Here is an 18,746-nt window from a genome sequence, read left to right on the forward strand (position 1 = left end):
CACATGGCCACTCCACTGTCCACATGGCCACTCTACTGTCCACATGGTCACTCCACTGTCCCTGTATTCAGCACATGGCCACTCCACTGTCCCTGTATTCAGCACATGGCCACTCCACTGTCCCTGTATTCAGCACATGGCCACTCCACTGTCCCTGTATTCAGTACATGGCCACTCCACTGTCCCTGTATTCAGTACATGGCCACTCCACTGTCCCTGTATTCAGTACATGGCCACTCCACTGTCCCTGTATTCAGTACATGGCCACTCCACTGTCCACATGGCCACTCCACTGTCCACATGGCCACTCTACTGTCCACATGGTCACTCCACTGTCCCTGTATTCAGCACATGGCCACTCCACTGTCCACATGGCCACTCCACTGTCCCTGTATTCAGTACATGGCCACTCCACTGTCCACATGGCCACTCCACTGTCCCTGTATTCAGTACATGGCCACTCCACTGTCCCTGTATTCAGCACATGGCCACTCCACTGTCCCTGTATTCAGCACATGGCCACTCCACTGTCCACATGACCACTCCACTGTCCACATGGCCACTCCACTGTCCCTGTATTCAGCACATGGCCACTCCACTGTCCACATGACCACTCCACTGTCCCTGTATTCAGCACATGGCCACTCCACTGTCCACATGGCCACTCCACTGTCCACATGGCCACTCCACTGTCCCTGTATTCAGCACATGGCCACTCCACTGTCCCTGTATTCAGCACATGGCCACTCCACTGTCCCTGTATTCAGCACATGGCCACTCCACTGTCCCTGTATTCAGCACATGGCCACTCCACTGTCCCTGTATTCAGCACATGGCCACTCCACTGTCCCTGTATTCAGTACATGGCCACTCCACTGTCCACATGGCCACTCCACTGTCCCTGTATTCAGCACATGACCACTCCACTGTCCCTGTATTCAGCACATGGCCACTCCACTGTCCCTGTATTCAGCACATGGCCACTCCACTGTCCCTGTATTCAGCACATGGCCACTCCACTGTCCCTGTATTCAGCACATGACCACTCCACTGTCCCTGTATTCAGCACATGGCCACTCCACTGTCCCTGTATTCAGCACATGGCCACTCCACTGTCCCTGTATTCAGCACATGGCCACTCCACTGTCCACATGGCCACTCCACTGTCCCTGTATTCAGCACATGGCCACTCCACTGTCCCTGTATTCAGTACATGGCCACTCCACTGTCCCTGTATTCAGTATATGGCCACTCCACTGTCCCTGTATTCAGCACATGGCCACTCCACTGTCTCTGTATTCAGTACATGGCCACTCCACTGTCCCTGTATTCAGCACATGGTCACTCCACTGTCTCTGTATTCAGTACATGGCCACTCCACTGTCCCTGTATTCAGTACATGGCCACTCCACTGTCCCTGTATTCAGTACATGGCCACTCCACTGTCCCTGTATTCAGCACATGGCCACTCCACTGTCCCTGTATTCAGCACATGGCCACTCCACTGTCCCTGTATTCAGCACATGACCACTCCACTGTCCCTGTATTCAGCACATGGCCACTCCACTGTCCCTGTATTCAGCACATGACCACTCCACTGTCCCTGTATTCAGCACATGACCACTCCACTGTCCCTGTATTCAGCACATGGCCACTCCACTGTCCACATGGCCACTCCACTGTCCCTGCATTCAGCACATGGCCACTCCACTGTCCCTGTATTCAGCACATGGCCACTCCACTGTCCCTGTATTCAGCACATGGCCACTCCACTGTCCACATGACCACTCCACTGTCCACATGACCACTCCACTGTCCACATGACCACTCCACTGTCCACATGGCCACTCCACTGTCCCTGTATTCAGTACATGACCACTCCACTGTCCACATGACCACTCCACTGTCCACATGGCCACTCCACTGTCCCTGTATTCAGTACATGACCACTCCACTGTCCACATGACCACTCCATTGTCCACATGACCACTCCACTGTCCCTGTATTCAGCACATGGCCACTCCACTGTCCACATGGCCACTCCACTGTCCCTGCATTCAGTACATGGCCACTCCACTGTCCCTGCATTCAGCACATGGCCACTCCACTGTCCACATGGCCACTCCACTGTCCACATGGCCACTCCACTGTCCCTGTATTCAGTACATGGCCACTCCACTGTCCCTGTATTCAGCACATGGCCACTCCACTGTCCCTGTATTCAGCACATGGCCACTCCACTGTCCACATGGCCACTCCACTGTCCACATGACCACTCCACTGTCCCTGCATTCAGTACATGGCCACTCCACTGTCCCTGCATTCAGCACATGGCCACTCCACTGTCCACATGGCCACTCCACTGTCCACATGGCCACTCCACTGTCCCTGTATTCAGCACATGGCCACTCCACTGTCCCTGTATTCAGCACATGGCCACTCCACTGTCCACATGGCCACTCCACTGTCCCTGTATTCAGCACATGGCCACTCCACTGTCCCTGTATTCAGCACATGGCCACTCCACTGTCCACATGGCCACTCCACTGTCCCTGTATTCAGCACATGGCCACTCCACTGTCCACATGGCCACTCCACTGTCCCTGTATTCAGTACATGACCACTCCACTGTCTCTGTATTCAGTACATGGCCACTCCACTGTCCCTGCATTCAGTACATGGCCACTGAAGATTATCAAAGGTAAACGATTCATTTGATTGCTTTTCTTACTTTCGTGACCAAGCTAACCAAGCTAATATAAGGCTAAGCTGTTATAGCATTGAAAGCTACACTCACAAATGCTTGGATTTCTTTCGCTGTAAAGTATATTTTCAAAATCTGACACGATAGGTGGATTAACAACAAGCTAAGCTGTGTTTTGGTATATTTCACTTGTGATTGCATGATTCTAAATATTTTTAATAATATTTATGCATTTGGCGCCCTGCAATTCTAGCGGTTGTTTAGGAAAGTGATCCCGTAAAAGGGATCCGTAGCGCAGTGAAGTTAAATGTGAGAGTTGGTGAAGCGGGAGAACTTCCTGCAGACTTCTCCTTTAGAACACCTTCTCTGTTCAGAGAATCACACTCTCTACATAGACTAGACCATCTCTGTTCAGAGAATCACACTCTCTACATAGACTAGACCATCTCTGTTCAGAGAATCACACTCTCTACATAGACTAGACCATCTCTGTTCAGAGAATCACACTCTCTACATAGACTAGACCATCTCTGTTCAGAGAATCACACTCTCTACATAGACTAGACCATCTCTGTTCAGAGAATCACACTCTCTACATAGACTAGACCATATTTATTCTAAATATTTTTCTGTCGTAGATTAAATATTACATGTGGGTGAGATTACTAAAGATTAGACAGACAGCCCTTTATAAACGACCCAGTCACTAAAGCAGGAGGAGCTAAACGAACCGCTGATCCCTAAACTTTGGAAAAATTAAACAATCAATTCCCTCTCAGCAGCTTTACAGCTCTCTCTCTGTGTCTTAAATGGGTCCCTTTTCCTTATATAGTGCACTACATGGCCCCCTATTCCCTATATAGTGCACTACATGGCCCCTTATTCCCTATATAGTGCACTACATGGCCCCCTATTCCCTATATAATGCACTACATGGCCCCCTATTCCCTATATAGTGCACTGTATGGCACAACATTCCCTACATGGAGCTCTGGTCGACAATAGAGAGCTATATAGGGAATGGGGTGCCATTTTGTAAGCATTCTCTCTCCATCAGTCAGTCTGGCAGTCAGTCTGGCAGTCAGTCTGGCAGTCAGTCTGGCAGTCAGTCTGGCAGTCAGTCTGGCAGTCAGTCTGGCAGTCAGTCTGGCAGCTTCAAATCAGTGAACCCAGTTTAATCTGCACATTTGGAGCCCTCTCCATCCCTCCCTGATGGATGGAGGAATGGATGGAGAAAAAGAAATCCCTTACTGTGCAGAAACACAGTAAATATGTAAATATATTGTAAATATTTATTTTCCCTTTTGTACTTTAACTATTTGCACATTGTTACAACACTGTATATAGACATAATATGACATTTGAAATGTCTTAATTCTTTTGGAACTTCTGTGAGTGTAATGTTTACTGTTCATATTTATTGTTTATTTCACTATTGTTTATTATCCATTTCTCTTCCTTTGGCAATGTAAACATGTTTCCCATGTCAATAAAGCCCCTTGAATTGAAATTAAATTGCGAGAAAGAGAGGTCTCAGGATTTTTATGTCTTTAAAGTAAATGTTTCGACAAATTGTGGTGGAAATCATTTCTTGCGCAACACGTCGAGGTAAATTTGCGACGACATGTTGTGTGGTCCTCCCACTACGACTCAGGAAAGCATGTAGTTTATTAGGCTACAGATGAAATAAATGATGATGAACTTCACAGGGTGGTGGAAGTGCTCATTGATGAGCTTGATGAACTTCACAGGGTGGTGGAAGTGCTCATTGATGAGCTTGATGAACTTCACAGGGAGGTGAAGTGCTCATTGATGGGCTTGATGAACTTCACAGGGTGGTGATAGTGCTCAGTGATGGGCTTGATGAACTTCACAGGGTGGTGATAGTGCTCATTGATGAGCTTGATGAACTTCACAGGGTGGTGGAAGTGCACGGTGATGAGCTTGATGCTCCTTAACAATAAATATTGAGGGTCTTAAATTTGTTCGCTAGTGACATTGAGATCGGTGCTTAGCTGCCAATTTACAAATAATCTTGCTCTCATCCATCTCATCATATAAACCTAGAATCATATAACTTTATCAGCGAATTTTGTCTAGAGAGCATGCGAGAAAACCTGAAACCTGATTGGGCGTTAAAAATGCAATGGAAACAAAAGCCAGTCAAAAGTTTGGACACATCTACTCATTGAAGGGTTTTTCTTTATTTTGGACTATTTTCTACATTGTAGAATAATAGTGAAGACATCAAAACTATGAAATAACAGATATGGAATCATGTAGTAACCAACAAAAGTGTTTTATATTTGAGATTCTTCAAAGTAGCCACCCTTTGCCTTGATGACAGCTTTGCAGACTCTTGGCTTTCTCTCAACCAGCTTCATGAGTTAGTCATCTGGAATGCATTTCAATTAACAGGTGTGCCTTCTTAAAAGTCAATTTGTGGAATTTCTTTCCTCCTTAATGCATTTGAGCCAATCAGTTGTGTTGTGACAAGGTAGGTTGTTGGTATACAGAAGATAGCCCTATTTGGTAAAAGACCAAGTCCATATTATGGCAAGAACAGTTCAAACAAGCAAAAAGAAACGACAGTCCATCAAGTCGCAAAAATCATCAAGATCGATGATGAAACTGTCTCTCATGAGGACCGCCACAGGAAAGGAAGACCCAGAGTTACCTCTGCTGCAGAGGATAAGATGAAACTGTCTCTCATGAGGACCGCCACAGGAAAGGAAGACCCAGAGTTACCTCTGCTGCAGAGGATATGATGAAACTGGCTCTCACGAGGACCGCCACAGGAAAGGAAGACCCAGAGTTACCTCTGCTGCAGAGGATATGATGAAACTGGCTCTCATGAGGACCGCCACAGGAAAGGAAGACCCAGAGTTACCTCTGCTGCAGAGGATATGATGAAACTGGCTCTCATGAGGACCGCCACAGGAAAGGAAGACCCAGAGTTACCTGCAGAGGATATGATGAAACTGGCTCTCATGAGGACCGCCACGGGAAAGGAAGACCCAGAGTTCATTAGAGTTAACTGCACCTCAGATTGCAGCCCAAATAAATGCTTCAGAGTTCAAGTAACAGACATCTCAACATCAACTGTTCAGAGGAGACTGCGTGAATCAGGCCTTCATGGTCAAATTGCTGCAAAGAAACCACTACTAAAGGACAACAATAAGCAGAAGACATTAGACCGGTTGGAAATCTGTCTTTTGGTCTGATGAGCCCAAATGAGATTTTTGGTTCCAACCGCCGTGTCTGCGAGACGCAGAGTAGGTGAACGAATGATCTCCACATGTGTGGTTCCACCATGAAGCATGGAGGAGGTGGTGTGGTGGTGCTTTGCTGGTGACACTGTCTGTGATTTATTTAGAATTCAACACTTAACCAGCATGGCTACCACAGCATTCTGCAACGATACGCCATCCCATCTGGTTTGAGCTTAGTGGGACTATCATTTGTTTTTCAACAGGACAATGACCCAACACACCTCCAGGCTGTGTAAGAGCTACTTGACTAAGGAGAGTAATGGAGTGCTGCATCAGATGACCTGGCTTAAACAATCACCCGACCTCAACCCAGTAGAGATGGTTTGGGATGAGAGTGAAGGAAAATAAGCCAACAAGTGCTCAGCATATGGGAACTCCTTGAAGACTGTTGGGAAAGCATTCCTCATGAAGCTGGTTGAGAGAATGCCAAGAGTGTGCAAAGCTGTCATCAAGGGAAAGGGTGGCTACTTTGAACAATCTAAATCTAAAATATATTTGTTTAACACCTTTTTTGGTTACTACATGATTCCATATGTGTTATTTCATAGTTGTGATGTCTTCACTATTATTCTACAATGTAGAAAAGAGTAAAAAATACATTTAAAAAAAAAAGCTTGAATGAGAAGGTGAGTCCAAACCTTTGACTGGTACTGTATGTTTTTATTTATTTAGTAAGCGCTAAAGAGGTTTTCATTATTACATCATCATCATTATTACATCATCATCATCATTATTACATCATCATCATCATTATTACATCATCATCATCATTATTACATCATTATTACATCATCACGAACAGCCTTTTATCCAACAAAAAGTTACATTTGAAGGAAACATCTCTCGTGGGAAAATCTGCATATTTTATTGAACAGAAACTTAGCTAGTGTGGCATCCCCTTTCCCCTGCAGTGCTCACACACTCTCCACACCTGTACCACACGGCGACATGTGAGATGGAGGTGTACCATATTAATCCCCAAAGGGAAATTAGTTCATCTAACAGCCGCATGCAATTGTTGTCAAGCTACTTCATCCATAAACAACCTGACACCTACTTCATAACCCTATACCACTAGTGTAGTTAAATTAGCTTAATTTCTGTCATGGTCCTTCGAGCTGTAAAGCAGTGAGATAAACCTGTAAATGTATCGCTAGATAGAAAAGCAGTGAGGTCAACCTCTAAATGTATCACCAGATAGAAAAGCAGTGAGGTAAACCTGTAAATGTATCACCAGATAGAAAAGCAGTGAGGTAAACCTGTAAATGTATCACCAGATAGAAAAGCAGTGAGGTAAACCTGTAAATGTATCACTAGATAGAAAAGCAGTGAGGTAAACCTGTAAATGTATCGCTAGATAGAAAAGCAGTGAGGTAAACCTGTAAATGTATCACTAGATAGAAAAGCAGTGAGGTAAACCTGTAAATGTATCACTAGACTGAAAAGCAGTGAGGTAAACCTGTAAATGTATCACTAGATAGAAAAGCAGTGAGGTTAACCTGTAAATGTATCGCTAGATAGAAAAGCAGTGAGGTAAACCTGTAAATGTATCACCAGATAGAAAAGCAGTGAGGTAAACCTGTAAATGTATCACTAGATAGAAAAGCAGTGAGGTTAACCAGTACTTATTATTTAGTGTGTATGGATGAGATTTAGGGCGTGTGCAGCCTACCTCGGTGTTGCCCGGGGGGCCCTGATTGGGTCCCTGTTGTGTAGGCGTGACCCCGTCCTGTTCCGAGGGCCTATCCAGAGAATCCATGCTGCTGGCCGACGCAGAGTTCACCGACGACCGAGACGAGAGGGAGAAAGACAGGGCCTCGTGTTCGCTGACCGTCCCCACCGAGCCTGTCCGGCGGTGTGTGTGATGGTGGGAGGCGGGCCTCCGCATGGTGGAGGAGGAAGAGGAAGAGGTGGAGCCACTAGCCAAGGAGTGGGAGCTCTGTCTAGCAGCCTCGTCCATACTGAGAGACGCCTGCTCCAGCTGGGCCGTGATATCATCCAGGGACAGGTTGGAAGCCATGGGGCGCCCGTGGCGAGCTGCCACCGTAGAGGCCGGTGAGGCCCGGGTACTGGAGGAGGTACTGTCCCCACTGCTGGAGGTGCCTCCTCCACTACCTCCAGCTCCACCATGCCCCTTGGCACTGCTGCTGCGCCCGGCGGTGGGTTTTTGGCGGAGCTTGGCGTTTGGCTTGCCGATGGTGGTTAGCTCCTGCTCTATGGAACACAGGTCTGCCATCAGGGAATCCAGGTCTACATTGTCGCCACCCTGGTTTAGAGCCTCTGGAAGAGGAGGAAATCAAAACACATCAAAACACAGTCATTGGTCTTGTCCAGAACGACAAAAGCTACAGATTTTCACTAATGATTTTGCCTCGTGGTAGCATACAAAGGGAGAACGTAATAGGACCAGGAATGGACCCCTGGGGTACTCCACAGCTGATGTCGTCCCTGATACATGGACCCCTCAGGCTTTAATAAACACACACATACATTACACATAGTAGGTGTGTGTACAAACGTTTGACTTGTACTGTGTGTGCACATACAGGACCAGTCAAAAGAGTTTGGACACACCTACTCATTTAAAGGTTTCTTTATTTTTTTACTATTTTCTACATTGTAGAATAATAGTGAAAACATCAAAAACTATGAAATAATACAAAAAAACAGCGTTATAAATCAATATATATTTTGAGATTCTTCAAAGTAGCCAACCCTTTGCCTTGAGAGCTTTGCACACGGTCATCAAGGTAAAGGGTTGGCTATTTGAAGAATCTAAATCTAAAATATATTTGTTTAACACTTTTTTGGTTACTACATGACTCCACGTGTGTTATTTCATAGTTGTGATGTCTAAAGAAGTAAAGAAAAACCCTTGAAGGAGTAGGTGTTTCTAGCGTTTGACCGGTACTGTATGTATGCATGTATGGTGTGTACACACACAGTGCTTTCAGAAAAGTATTCACACCCCTTGACTTTTCCACATTTTGTTGTGTTACAGTCTGAATTATTAAAAATAGAACAAATTGAGATGTTGTGTCACTGGGCCTACACACACACAAAACACCATAATGTCAAAGTGGAATTATGTTTGAGAAAAAAAATTACTCATTTATTAAAAATGAAAAGCTGAAATGTCTAAATATTCAACGACTTTGCTTTGGGAAGCTTAAATAACTTCAGGAGTACAAATGTTGCTTAACAAATCACATAATACGCTGCGTGGACTCAAAGTGTGCAATAAGTGTTTAACATGATTTCTGAATGACTACCTCATCTCTTTGCCCCACACGTACAATTATCTGTATGCTCCCTCCGTCAAGCAGTGAATTTCAAACACAGATTCATCCACTAAGAGCAAGGAGGTTTTTCCAATGCCTCGCATTGGGAACCTATTGGCAGATAAAACACTGCAGTTAGTCCACAATACTAAACCTAATTGACAGAGTAAAAAGGAAGCCTGTACAAAATTTAAAAAAATATTTCAAAACATGAATCCGGATTACAAAACTAAAACTGCAAAAAATGTGGCAAAGAAAGTCACTTTGTGTCCTGAATACAAAGTGTCATGTTTGGGGTGAATCCAATACAACACATCACTGATTATCACTCTTCACATTTTCAAGCATGGTGGTGACTGCACCAAGTTATGGGTATGCTTGTCAGCAGCAAGGACTAGGGAGCTTTTTAGGATAAAAAGCAACAGAATAGAGCTATGCACAGGCAAGATCCTAGAGGAAAACCTGGTTCGGTCTGTGTTCCAATAGACAATGAGGAGATGAATTCACCTTTCAGCAGGATAATAACCTAAAACACAAGTTGCTTACCAAGACAACGTTCCTGAGTGACCTAGATACAGTTGACTTAATATCGTCTTGAAAATCTATGGCAAGACGAGAAAATAGGCTGTCTAGCAATGATCAACAATCAACTTGACAGAGATGGAAGAATTGTAAAAATAAATGCGCAAATACTGATGTGAATACTTATGTAAATTAAATATTTCAGTATTTCATTTTCAATAAATTAGCAAAAATGTCAAACATGTTTTCACTTTGTCATTATGGGTTATTGTAATCAATTTTGAATCCAAGCTGTAACACAAAAAAATATGGAATATGTCAAGGGGTATGAATACTTTCAGATGGCACTGAGTGTGTGTGTGTGTGTGTATATATACACATACAGTGGGGAGAACAAGTATTTGATATACTGCTGATTTTGCAGGTTTTCCTACTCACAAAGCATGTAGAGGTCTGTAATGTGTTATCATAGGTACACTTCAACTGTGAGAGACGGAATCTTAAACAAAAATCCAGAAAATCACATTGTATGATTTTTAAGTAATTAATTTACATTTTATTGCATGACATAAGTTTTGATACATCAGAAAAGCAGAACTTAATATTTGGTACAGAAACCTTTGTTTGCAATTAGAGAGAACACGTTTCCTGTAGTTCTTGACCAGGTTTGCACACACTGCAGCAGAGATTTTGGCCCACTCCTCCATACAGACCTTCTCCAGATCCTTCAGGTTTCGGGGCTGTCGCTGGGCAATACGGACTTTCAGCTCCCTCCAAAGATTTTCTATTGGGTTCAGGTCTGGAGACTGGCTAGGCCACTCCAGGACCTTGAGATGCTTCTTATGGAGCCACTCCTTAGTTGCCCTGGCTGTGTGTTTCGGGTTGTTGTCATGCTGGAAGACCCAGCCACGACCCATCTTCAATGCTCTTACTGAGGGAAGGAGGTTGTTGGCCAAGATCTCGCGATACATGGCCCCATCCATCCTCCCCTCAATATGGTGCAGTCGTCCTGTCCCCTTTGCAGAAAAGCATCCCCAAAGAATGATGGTTCCACCTCCATGCTTCACGGTTGGGATGGTGTTCTTGGGGTTGTACTCATCCTTCTTCTTCCTCCAAACACGGCGAGTGGAGTTTAGACCAGAAAGCTCTATTTTTGTCTCATCAGACCACATGACCTTCTCCCATTCCTCCTCTGGATCATCCAGATGGTCATTGGCAAACTTCAGACGGGCCTGGACATGCGCTGGCTTGAGCAGGGGGACCTTGCGTGCGCTGCAGGATTTTAATCCATGACGGCGTAGTGTGTTACTAATGGTTTTCTTTGAGACTGTGGTCCCAACTCTCTTCAGGTCATTGACCAGGTCCTGCCGTGTAGTTCTGGGCTGATCCCTCACCTTCCTCATGATCATTGATGCCCCACGAGGTGAGATCTTGCATGGAGCCCCAGACCGAGGATGATTGACCGTCATCTTGAACTTCTTCCATTTTCTAATAATTGCGGCAACAGTTGTTGCCTTCTCACCAAGCTGCTTGCCTATTGTCCTGTAGCCCATCCCAGCCTTGTGCAGGTCTACAATTGTATCCCTGATGTCCTTACACAGCTCTCTGGTCTTGGCCATTGTGGAGAGGTTGTAGTCTGTTTGATTGAGTGTGTGGACAGGTGTCTTTTATACAGGTAACGAGTTCAAACAGGTGCAGTTAATACAGGTAATGAGTGGAGAACAGGAGGGCTTCTTAAAGAAAAACTAACCGGAATTCTTACTGGTTGGTAGGTGATCAAATACTTATGTCATGCAATAAAATGCAAATGAATTACTTAAAAATCATAAAATGAGATTTTCTGGATTTTTGTTTCAGATTCCGTCTCTCACAGTTGAAGTGTACCTATGATAAAAAGTACAGACCTCTACATGCTTTGTAAGTAGGAAAACCTGCAAAATCGGCAGTGTATCAAATACTTGTTCTCCCCACTGTATATATATCTTCTATTTACCGTTGATGTTGTACATGGAGAAGCGGTTACAGAAGTTAGCCATGTTGGTCTCCTGTCTGAGAGGGGCCTTCTGAGGGGCCTTCTTTACAGTCTCTGTGAAGCCATCATCTAGATTCTGTACAGGGGGACAGATTCACATCAGAGACTCTGTACAGGGGGACAGATTCACATCATCTCGACTCTGTACGGGGGACAGATTCACATCATCTAGACTCTGTACGGGGGGACAGATTCACACCATCTAGACTCTGTACGGGGGGACAGATTCACACCATCTAGACTCTGTACGGGGGGACAGATTCACACCATCTAGACTCTGTACGGGGGACAGATTCACATCATCTAGACTCTGTACAGGGGACAGATTCACACCATCTAGACTCTGTACGGGGGACAGATTCACATCAGCTAGACTCTGTACGGGGGACAGATTCACATCAGCTAGACTCTGTACGGGGGACAGATTCACATCAGCTAGACTCTGTACGGGGGACAGATTCACATCAGCTAGACTCTGTACGGGGGACAGATTCACATCAGAGACTCTGTACAGGGGGACAGATTCACATCAGCTAGACTCTGTACGGGGGACAGATTCACACCATCTAGACTCTGTACGGGGGACAAATTCACATCAGCTAGACTCGTTACATGGGACAGATTCACATCATCTAGACTCTGTACAGGGGGACAGATTCACATCATCTAGACTCTGTACAGGGGACAGATTCACATCATCTAGACTCTGTACAGGGGGACAGATTCACATCATCTAGACTCTGTACGGGGGACAGATTCACATCATCTAGACTCTGTACGGGGGACAGATTCACACCATCTATACTCTGTACGGCGGACAGATTCACACCATCTATACTCTGTACGGGGGACAGATTCACATCATCTAGAATCTGTACGGGGGACAGAGGAATCGTGAATACACGTCTCTCTGCTAGCTCACTGACGTCTCTGCTAGCTCACTGACGAGTGCACTGACGTCTGTGAATTGTTTGCCCTTTGTAAATGTTTATCAATTCCACATTAATTCACTATTAAAGTTACGGTTAATGCCCACATTTCCCCGGTAATCTAGAATGTTTGGTTACGGTAATTTCTGTTAAATACATAATATATTACATTAATTTACTGGTTATCGTGGTTCGGGTTGCAAAGCTACCGGTAATTTACCAAAGTTACCAGCATCTTCAGTAATTCGGGTAATTAACAGAAAATCTATGGCAATCGATCATAACTTTGGTAATTTATACTTGAATAACTTAATTTAGTATTAATATATAGTATTTGTGTATTATATCTGTGTCCATATCATCCATGAGTTTCTAGTCGACAGACCGTGTGGTTCAAGAGAAAATAGCCAAATGAATAAAAAAATAAAAATAAACATTGGTATTATTATCTGCAACTCTTCCACCTATTGACTGTTTTGACAACTGCCACCAGTTTGACGCCAAAACACCGACGACAAATACATATTGACATAGTAAAATAAATACAAGTTTGTAGTAAAATAAATACAAGTTTGTAAAAAAAAAAAAATTATCCTGCTGAAACCCTCATATTAAACAGGAACGGTATTCACTAAATTTATGGTTTATATTTAGGATATGTTTCAGAACTATCACTCCATTTTTGTAATTTAAAAATCATCTTATTTATTTAATGTATTTTACATAAAGTAAAAATAAAAAAAATGAGGGCCATAGATTATAACAGATAATCTGTGATAATCTGAAGTACCAAAAAGGGCCACTAGATGTCTTGTGATAGATTACATAAAATCCTTGAAAGATAACCAAAATTCTGGTAGTTTACTGTTAAACATAGAAAGTTTCCAGTATGATACCCTCCCCTTTCCAACCCTAAACGTAGTGGACACGTTTTTGGGGGGGACTGCTCACAAACACCACAACACCTGTTATAAATAAGTGTTGGTTTACTTAATTATATTGACCAATTTAATGTACATTTCTTCATTGTCTTTTGCTTGGAGCATGTGTCTGGTTTCTCCGTCTTGAGCGTGCATAGATGTACCGGGTCTGCTACCAGGATAGGTGCAGCTGCTTGTATATAATGTTGAGGGAACATGTGTCTGGTTTCTCCGTCTTGAGCGTGCATAGATGTACCGGGTCTGCGCACCAGGATAGGAGCGGCTGCTTGTATATAAGTGTCAGATGATAAGGTTTTGCCTGATGAGAGGCTGTATCGTTTAAAATGTTGACAATCCAGAGTCATGTAAATGTGTCATCATCATCATCATCATCAGCACTGTGTAAATAAATCCTCCATTTTACACCTCTACCGTGGCTGTTTCCTGCTGAATCTTTGTCCTTAGGACTGCTAGAAGGGCCGCATTTTAAAATGAGAAGGGTACATACGAGAACAGAAGGGCAAAAAACAGACGAGTACTCGCCAACAGTTCTATACTGCTTAAAGCCCTATCCTCACGGGGCTAGTATTACTATAGAATGGGGGCTAGTGTTACTATAGAATGTGGGCTAGTGTCACTATAGAATGTGGACTAGTGTTACTATAGAATGGGGGCTAGTGTTACTATAGAATGTGGGCTAGTGTCACTATAGAATGTGGGCTAGTGTTACTATAGAATGTGGACTAGTGTTACTATAGAATGTGGGCTAGTGTTACTATAGAATGTGGGCTAGTGTTACTTCAGAATGTGGGCTAGTGTTACTATAGAATGTGGGCTAGTGTTACTATAGAATGTGGGATAGTGTTTCTATAGAATGTGGGATAGTATTACTATAGAATGTGACTAGTGTTTCTATAGAATGTGGACTAGTGTTACTATAGAATGTGGACTAGTGTTACTATAGAATGTGGACTAGTGTTACTATAGAATGTGGACTAGTGTTACTATAGAATGTGGACTAGTGTTACTATAGAATGTGGGCTAGTGTTACTATAGAATGTGGGCTAGTGTTACTATAGAATGTGGGCTAGTGTTACTATAGAATGTGGGCTAGTGTTACTATAGAATGTGGGCAAGTGTTACTATAGAATGTGGACTTGTGTTACTATAGAATGTGGACTAGTGTTACTATGGAATGTGGGCTAGTGTTACTATAGAATGTGGACTAGTGTTACTATAGAATGTGGGCTAGTGTTACTATAGAATGTGGGCAAGTGTTACTATAGAATGTGGGCAAGTGTTACTATAGAATGTGGACTTGTGTTACTATAGAATGTGGACTAGTGTTACTATGGAATGTGGGCTAGTGTTACTATAGAATGTGGACTAGTGTTACTATAGAATGTGGACAAGTGTTACTATAGAATGTGGACTAGTGTTACTATAGAATGTGGGCTAGTGTTACTATAGAATGTGGGCTAGTGTTACTATAGAATGTGGGCTAGTGTTACTATAGAATGTGGGCTAGTGTTACTATAGAATGTGGGCTAGTGTTACTATAGAATGTGGGCTAGTGTTACTATAGAATGTGGGCTAGTGTTACTATAGAATGTGGGCTAGTGTTACTATAGAATGTGGGCTAGTATTACTATATAATGTGGGATAGTATTACTATAGAATGTGACTAGTGTTACTATAGAATGTGGACTAGTGTTACTATAGAATGTGGACTAGTGTTACTATAGAATGTGGACTAGCGTTACTATAGAATGTGGACTAGCGTTACTATAGAATGTGGGCTAGCGTTACTATAGAATGTGGGCTAGCGTTACTATAGAATGTGGGCTAGCGTTACTATAGAATGTGGACTAGTGTTACTATAGAATGTGGACTAGTGTTACTATAGAATGTGGACTAGTGTTACTATAGAATGTGGACTAGTGTTACTATAGAATGTGGACTAGTGTTACTATAGAATCTGGACTAGTGTTACTATAGAATGTGGACTAGTGTTACTATAGAATGTGGGCTAGTGTTACTATAGAATGTGGGCTAGTGTTACTATAGAATGTGGGCTAGTGTTACTATAGAAAGTGGGCTAGTATTACTAAAGAATGTGGACTAGTGTTACTATGTGGGCTAGAATTACTATAGAATGTGGGCTAGTGTTACTATAGAATGTGGACTAGTGTTACTATAGAATGTGGACTAGTGTTACTATAGAATGTGGACTAGTGTTACTATAGAATGTGGACTAGTGTTACTATAGAATGTGGACTAGCGTTACTATAGAATGTGGGCTAGCGTTACTATAGAATGTGGGCTAGCGTTACTATAGAATGTGGGCTAGCGTTACTATAGAATGTGGGCTAGCGTTACTATAGAATGTGGACTAGTGTTACTATAGAATGTGGACTAGTGTTACTATAGAATGTGGACTAGTGTTACTATAGAATGTGGACTAGTGTTACTATAGAATGTGGACTAGTGTTACTATAGAATCTGGACTAGTGTTACTATAGAATGTGGACTAGTGTTACTATAGAATGTGGGCTAGTGTTACTATAGAATGTGGGCTAGTGTTACTATAGAATGTGGGCTAGTGTTACTATAGAAAGTGGGCTAGTATTACTAAAGAATGTGGACTAGTGTTACTATGTGGGCTAGAATTACTATAGAATGTGGGCTAGTGTTACTATAGAATGTGGACTAGTGTTACTATAGAATGTGGACTAGTGTTACTATAGAATGTGGGCTAGTGTTACTATAGAATGTGGGCTAGTGTTACTATAGAATGTGGGCTAGTGTTACTATAGAATGTGGGCTAGTGTTACTATAGAATGTGGACTAGTGTTACTATAGAATGTGGGCTAGTGTTACTATAGAATGTGGGCTAGTGTTACTATAGAATGTGGGCTAGTGTTACTATAGAATGTGGGCTAGTGTTACTATAGAATGTGGACTAGTGTCACTTTGGAATGTGGACTAGTGTTACTATAGAATGTGGACTAGTGTCACTATAGAATGTGGACTAGTGTTACTATAGAATGTGGACTAGTGTTACTATAGAATGTGGACTAGTGTTACTTCAGAATGTGGGCTAGTATTACTATAGAATGTGGACTAATGTTACTATAGAATGTGGGCTAGTGTTACTATAGAATGTGGACTAGTGTTACTATAGAATGTGGACTAGTGTTACTATAGAATGTGGGCTAGTGTTACTATAGAATGTGGGCTAGTGTTACTATAGAATGTGGGCTAGTGTTACTATAGAATGTGGGCTAGTGTTACTATAGAATGTGGGCTAGTGTTACTATAGAATGTGGACTAGTGTTACTATAGAATGTGGACTAGTGTTACTATAGAATGTGGGCTAGTGTTACTATAGAATGTGGGCTAGTGTTACTATAGAATGTGGGCTAGTGTTACTATAGAATGTGGGCTAGTGTTACTATAGAATGTGGGCTAGTGTTACTATAGAATGTGGGCTAGTGTTACTATAGAATGTGGGCTAGTGTTACTATAGAATGTGGGCTAGTGTTACTCTAGAATGTGGGCTAGTATTACTATAGAATGTGGGATAGTATTACTATAGAATGTGACTAGTGTTACTATAGAATGTGGACTAGCGTTACTATAGAATGTGGACTAGCGTTACTATAGAATGTGGACTAGCGTTACTATAGAATGTGGGCTAGTGTTACTATAGAATGTGGACTAGTGTTACTATAGAATGTGGGCTAGTGTTACTATAGAATGTGGACTAGTGTTACTATAGAATGTGGACTAGTGTTACTATAGAATGTGGACTAGTGTTACTATAGAATGTGGACTAGTGTTTCTATAGAATGTGGACTAGTGTTACTATAGAATGTGGACTAGTGTTACTATAGAATGTGGACTAGTGTTACTATAGAATGTGGACTAGTGTTACTATTGAATGTGGACTAGTGTTACTATAGAATGTGGGCTAGTGTTACTATAGAATGTGGGCTAGTGTTACTATAGAATGTGGGCTAGTGTTACTATAGAATGTGGGCTAGTGTTACTATAGAATGTGGGCTAGTGTTACTATAGAAAGTGGGCTAGAATTACTATAGAATGTGGGCTAGTGTTACTATAGAATGTGGACTAGTGTTACTATGTGGGCTAGTATTACTATAGAATGTGGGCTAGTGTTACTATAGAATGTGGACTAGTGTTACTATAGAATGTGGGCTAGAGTTACTATAGAATGCGGACTAGTGTTACTATAGAATGTGGACTAGTGTTACTATAGAATGTGGGCTAGTGTTACTCTAGAATGTGGGCTAGTATTACTATAGAATGTGGGATAGTATTACTATAGAATGTGACTAGTGTTACTATAGAATGTGGACTAGCGTTACTATAGAATGTGGACTAGCGTTACTATAGAATGTGGGCTAGTGTTACTATAGAATGTGGACTAGTGTTACTATAGAATGTGGACTAGTGTTACTATAGAATGTGGACTAGTGTTACTATAGAATGTGGACTAGTGTTTCTTTAGAATGTGGACTAGTGTTACTATAGAATGTGGACTAGTGTTACTATAGAATGTGGACTAGTGTTACTATAGAATGTGGACTAGTGTTACTATTGAATGTGGACTAGTGTTACTATAGAATGTGGGCTAGTGTTACTATAGAATGTGGGCTAGTGTTACTATAGAATGTGGGCTAGTGTTACTATAGAATGTGGGCTAGTGTTACTATAGAAAGTGGGCTAGTATTACTAAAGAATGTGGACTAGTGTTACTATGTGGGCTAGAATTACTATAGAATGTGGGCTAGTGTTACTATAGAATGTGGACTAGTGTTACTATGTGGGCTAGTATTACTATAGAATGTGGGCTAGTGTTACTATAGAATGTGGACTAGTGTTACTATAGAATGTGGGCTAGAGTTACTATAGAATGCGGACTAGTGTTACTATAGAATGCGGACTAGTGTTACTATAGAATGTGGACTAGTGTTACTTCAGAATGTGGGCTAGTATTACTATAGAATGTGGACTAATGTTACTATAGAATGTGGACTAGTGTCACTATAGAATGTGGACT

The 18,746-nt window shown here is 42.5% G+C and overlaps 1 protein-coding gene across 6 annotated transcripts in view; it reads right to left on the minus strand.

The window, feature by feature from the left end:
- raph1a (Ras association (RalGDS/AF-6) and pleckstrin homology domains 1a) overlaps positions 1 to 18,746 on the minus strand; it is a 251,460-nt gene that overhangs the window by 95,237 nt on the left and 137,477 nt on the right. For 5 of the 6 annotated variants that reach the window (XR_008753629.1, XR_008753627.1, XR_008753628.1 and 2 more), the window contains exons 4-5: positions 11,773 to 11,887; positions 7,649 to 8,256 (exon numbers count right to left, since the gene is read on the minus strand). Coding sequence is in view for 3 of the 6 variants with exons in the window: in XM_055871903.1 (XP_055727878.1) it covers positions 7,649 to 8,256; positions 11,773 to 11,887 (723 nt within the window). In the remaining 3 variants the exon portion in view is untranslated. The remainder of the gene's footprint in view (positions 1 to 7,648; positions 8,257 to 11,772; positions 11,888 to 18,746) is intronic. The other variant, XM_055871904.1, reaches the window with a different exon arrangement.

This window comes from Salvelinus fontinalis, chromosome 19 (genome assembly GCF_029448725.1).
Source record: "Salvelinus fontinalis isolate EN_2023a chromosome 19, ASM2944872v1, whole genome shotgun sequence".
Classification (NCBI taxonomy): domain Eukaryota; kingdom Metazoa; phylum Chordata; class Actinopteri; order Salmoniformes; family Salmonidae; genus Salvelinus; species Salvelinus fontinalis.